Genomic DNA, 5,761 nt, shown 5'->3' with positions numbered 1-5,761 from the left:
AATATATTGCTTTCTATTTTGAGTTGGCCGATAATACCTACTCAGTACTTGTGTTTTGTACTGACCCCTACTTGTAATTGTTTTTCTTTGTTATTTGTGGAGTGCAGCAAACGTGCCATCGTCTTCAACTCAACCGCAACTCTAGCCAGTCTTCATCACGTCAGATCTCAGGGTGAGCTAATGCTTCTGGTTTGGACTGGATCTTCTTCTTCATGTCTTGATGCCTTGAAGTTCCGGCATGGACTAGCTGTTTATTTATTTTAGCTTCCTAGATATTCTTAGATTTAGTAATTGAGGATAGATGTTCTTGTGGTGATGACTTCCAGATTTTGGGGATGATAAGTATTAAATTTTTAGAAGTTATTTAATCGATTTTCATTAATGAGTTTTAAGTCTTCCGCATTATATTTTGTTTATTATGGTTGAAATGTTGGGATTAGATTGGTTGGTTCGCTCACATAGTAGGGTAAGTGTGGGTGCCACTCGCGACCCGTTTTGGGTCGTGACAGATAGCCTTCATTTTATTCTTCATGCCTTCCATTATTAACTTTGATGATCACTCAACTATCATTTTCAACTCAAAAGTCACTCAACTATTCTTTGCACAGAAAGTCATTCAACCTATTTAATTATTTTTTTCCATTAAAATCTAGTGACATGGTTGATAATTGAAGAGAGACATGTAAGTTACAGTTTTTTGTAAATGTTACTGTAACTTATTGGTATAGTGATTTCTTGAAGAGTTTAAAAAGTCATTCAACTTTAATGGTAATTTCTTGAATAGTTAAAAAGTCATTCAACTTTAATGGTTTCACACTTATAAAATAATAATTAATTAATTAATAATAATAATATGATAATGATAATTAAAAAGTTGAAGGGCATTTTCGAAATCCAACTTTAGACTAAGTACCTTCTCACTTATGATATAATATATGATATATGACATGATATGATGTTGATGATATGATATATAAAATCTTAATAAGCTAAGTCTAAGAAGGAACAACAACCTACCTCAAGGGTGAAACGACACTCGAACCTCTACTCAGGTGCTTTTCCTTTCCGAATTGCTTCCAAACACTGTTACGCTATCTATTTTATATTTATCCATTTATAACTCTCTTGTTGAAATTGAAATTGTGTTTATAAAACTAAACTAACAACATTATTAAAATTAATTATATTAAACAGGTCAAATTGGACGGGTCATGACGCAACCCGTTTTTAGCCCATTTGAGGTCAAAGTAAACTTGGTCAGGACCAAAAACCAATTTCTATTTCAACTCATTTTAATTACTTCAATTTCTATCCAATCCGTCCATTTGATACCCCTACAAGGCTACATTATACACATTTCACTTGTATCGTATGGGTGGAGGCAAATGAAATTGTAGATGGACCTTAAGGTGAGGAGTCGTTCACTAAGGGTCATTATCTAAATTAGGCAAATGTGTGAATTTTTTTACTATTACAACTTGCGTTTCCTTCTCTATATAAGCCGTTTGGGTTGTTGAGGCAAGGTGACTTTGAGGTCTTTGGTTATCCCACAAAACTAAATTAGCCATTAGGTTTAATATTTATCCCTTGATCCCGTGGAGCTTGTAATTGGACATGCGTCTTATCCCTCTAGACTCCGGTAAAAGGGAGTTGGTGTGACTCGTTAGCTAAGGTGAAGACTAGGATTATAGGGACATGTCCCATGCTCCGCGTAGCCTTGACATTGAAGCCTTGATTTCATCGGATGCTTTTGATCCATATGTTGGGCCGTTGGCCGGGGAATATCATCTCATAAGGTTCACTGATAGAAGAAACTGAGCATGTCTTTGGATTAGGTCTAAAGATTGTATGTTCTACCAAGCACCATGCATGGATATGTTTCTTAATACTATAGTAGGTTTGTAAGTTACTTCTAAGTTTTTCCATTTTAATCCACCCCAATGCCAATGTCAAAATTTTTTAATGCTTTGTTATTTTAAAAACTTTTTAAAATTTATTTTATAGGTTTAAACTTATTTGGTGTTTAGTTTTTTCTCTTGTTGTTGTTTTAGTGTAATATTATAAGCATATTGATTGATTTGATAAGGTTCAATTCGATTAGTTCAACCAACATTGACACCCCTAGAAAAATGTTGTTATCTAAGGTTTTCTTTGTATCATTATATTTTTGACATTTGATTCAAGTAATACAAACATGTAGATATATCAAAAAATTCTCTTCCACAAGGCAAAATAAAATAAAATAAAATATATATATATATATATACTTATGTATGTAGTGCTTTAATTAGATAAATAAAATGATAGGCGTGAAAAGAAAAGCGGGAATTGAATGGAATGGAATTTTTTATGGAGTTTTGAATGGAAAGAAAAAACATGGATCACCCATTGTTTAGGAAGTTTTAACTGTCTGGACTCCAAATAACAATTCCTAAAATTTCTCTAATCCAGACTTCTTTTTTTTCCATTTCTTACAGTAATAATGGTTGTCAAATTTACACACTCAAGTAACTCTGACCAATTTGTCAAGTTCCACTAAATAAGAGGGAATAAACAGAGAAATAAACAAAAAAAAAAGAACAAATAAATAAGCTAAACACCAAATAAAACATCATCTTGGTGTAACATCTCTGCCTTGGTTTGGGATCCAGGGCAGAGATCTTTTTAATCTCTGTCTCTATTCCGGACTCGAATCCAAAATGGCGTTTCAAGATTTTGATCAAATTTCAGAGCGGAGGAAGCTCGAGAGACAGCAAAAGATGAAGAAGAGGATAATGATTGGTGTTGTATTGCTACTCCTCATTCTCATTGCTGTTGCTGCTGCTGTTGTCTATTTTGTTGTGTTTAAAAACAAGAGCGGTGATTCCTCCTCCGCTAGTAAATCTAATAAGAACGCGTCAACGCCTCCTCCAAAAGAAACTGAAACAGCGACTCCTAAGGTTGATGCATCACCTCCTCCACCTGAGGCTGCTGATACAACACCACCTTCTGATAAAGGTGGTGCTACTGCCCCTCCACCAAATGTGGACGGAGCTCCAGCACCGGCTGGGGATGCAGCACCTCCTGCACCACCACCTGATGGTGCTGCAGCAGCACCGACTGGGGATGCAGCACCTCCTGCACCATCACCCGAGGGTGGCAACGCAGCAGCAGCCCCAGCCCCTTCACCACAAGGTGAAGGAGCTATGGGAGCAATATGCGCGGCAACAGATTTCAGTCAAAGTTGTGGGGACATTCTATCAAAAGTTGTACAAGCAAATGCCTCTGGTGCTCAACCTACAGATCTTCTCAAGGCAACCGTATCTGCAGCTATCGATGAGATTGCTGCCGGTATTGTAGAACTAGACAAAATCAACAAGGATATCCCAGAGAAGGCTGTTGCTCATGACGATTGTATAGCCCTCCTTGGTGATGCCAAAAAAGACTTGAACGCTTCGATTTACTTGCTTGAAGGTGGCGTTAATGATGTCGCCACAACAACCGCTGAACTTAATAACAAGTTAAGTGCAGCTTTGACATTCCAAAGCATGTGTGTGGATGGATACCCTGAAGCAGACCAATCCACGGTGCAAAGCGCCTTGAAGAAAACAGAGGAACACACCACCAATTCTCTCGTTGTTGCCTCCGGATTGTCGTCATCATCATCCTCTCAACCAAATAATAGTGCTAAAAGACGTCTTCTAACAACACGATTAGGTGTTCCCGCATGGATTAAACAAGGTGATCGAAGAATGTTGGATGAAGAAGAAGGCAAAGACATGAAGTCTTTTATAAACATGACTGTTGCAAAAGATGGTAGTGGTAATTTTAGTTCCATAAATGAAGCTCTAAAGGCAGTTCCACAAAGCTTTGAAGGAAGGTACAAATATTTACTCCATTTTTTTTTATAAATGCAATTAATTAATAGTTGGATCTTCCAATTTTCTTATATATAATGATAACAATGCAGGTTCTTTATTTATATTAAAGAAGGAGTTTATGAAGAAAATGTAGTTGTGTCACAAGTCAATCTTACATTTGTTGGAGATGGATCCCAAAAGAGTATTATCTCCGGCAGCAAAAACATTGTGGACGACCTCACAACATACCAAACCGCAACAGTTGGTAAGTAATAATGAATAAAAGATGCAGGATACAAGGTGGTATAAGTAAACTCTGCATAACTAATGTATTACTAATATCTGCATAACTCTAATCAGTTACCATACGACCCTTCAACCATGACCTATGAAATAATCTCTTTGGATATTTGTTGATGTGGACAATATCATTTGGGGTTATTATACAACGTTTAATTGACGATATAAGAAAATAACCAATGTTACATTATATTGTAAAGTTAATTATATTCTTCTTCTTTCCCCTATGTCTTGTGCAGCTATTTCAGGAGATGGATTTTTTGCATATAAGATGGGATTCCGTAACACAGCGGGTCCTGAAAAATTACAAGCAGTGGCTCTACGAGTCCAAGCTGATCATGCAATATTTATGAATTGTCGTATGGAGGGTCACCAAAGTGTGATCTATGCTCAGGCCTATCGACAATTTTATCGTGGATGTTACATCACAGGCACAGTTGACATCATATCAGGTAACGCGGCTGCTGTGTTCCAAAACTGTCAAATTTACCTAAGGAAACCAATGAATGACCAAAAGAACGTCATTATCGCACAAGGAAGGTTGAGCAAGCGCCAAACTACAGGGACTGTCTTGCAAAGCTGTAGCATTTTCGCAGACGATACACTTGAACATGAAAAATCAAAGTTCAAGAGTTACTTGGGTCGACCAATGAAGGAATACTCTAGGACGATTGTAATGGAAACGGACATTACTGACGTAATTGATCCAGAAGGATGGGAGGCTACAAACGGGGACTATGCATTAAGCACTCTGTATTTCGGGGAATATAGCAACAGAGGAGCTGGATCTGAAACGGGCTCCAGAGTTAAATGGGCTGGATATCAAGGCACAATAAGTAAGGATATCGCGTTGAATTACACAGTTGAATCCTTCTTACAAGGCCAAACTTGGTTGAAGGATCTCGATGTTCAAGTTCGTTTTAGCCTTTCCAGCTAATCATCTTCTTCGTCATCGTCATCATCTTCATCATGTCAAATTAATCTTTCTTCCTCTTAATTCCATGTCAAATTACGATCGTCTTCATCTTAGTTATCTCAATTTAGTCTGTTCTTAATCATGATCTTGTACAAGTAGTGAACATTCTACGAAAAATTTTTCTAAGACGTATTTACGTACGTATGTACGTATATTATAACAAAGAAGCTATATATACTGAATAATTGTAATGAATACTATTCATTATCTAATTTTCACTTGTGCGCGGTAGATTCATATAAGGACTATAAATGAAGGCATTAGAGGAAGGAAATTATTAAAAAAAAAAAAGTGCTTAGTGCATTTGAAGGAATAATATAAATAGATTGTGTAATTTGTCTCGAATTTTCAACTATACACCTAAAATTTTGTGGGACACTTATTAAGAAATTTTATCTTTTATGTAGGCTTTTGTGTGATGACATGTAGAATCACAATTTTGTGTAATTTTATTGAATGCCTATTATTATTTGCAGTAGATTTATTTTAATTTTTCTGAAATGCTATCACTAAGGGTGTACATAGGTCGGGTTGGTTTGGCATTATAAAAAAAAATCAAATCAATTATATCGGTTTATTAAGTTTACTAGTTCTCGACACGTGAGTCCCACGAATATATATATATATATATATATATATATATATA

At 36.1% G+C, this 5,761-nt stretch overlaps 1 protein-coding gene across 1 annotated transcript; it reads left to right on the top strand.

The window, feature by feature from the left end:
- Window positions 1-2,699: 2,699 nt before the first annotated feature.
- Window positions 2,700-5,346, top strand: LOC107024669 (probable pectinesterase/pectinesterase inhibitor 13). The gene is made up of 3 exons (XM_015225659.2): window positions 2,700-3,859; window positions 3,950-4,104; window positions 4,379-5,346. Exons 1-3 carry the CDS (start codon window positions 2,700-2,702, stop codon window positions 5,074-5,076), a joined length of 2,013 nt encoding a protein of 670 aa, XP_015081145.1. The 3' UTR covers window positions 5,077-5,346.
- Window positions 5,347-5,761: the final 415 nt, after the last annotated feature.

This window comes from Solanum pennellii, chromosome 7 (genome assembly GCF_001406875.1).
Source record: "Solanum pennellii chromosome 7, SPENNV200".
Lineage (NCBI taxonomy): Eukaryota > Viridiplantae > Streptophyta > Magnoliopsida > Solanales > Solanaceae > Solanum > Solanum pennellii.
This window is presented reverse-complemented; position numbering and strand designations above follow the sequence as displayed.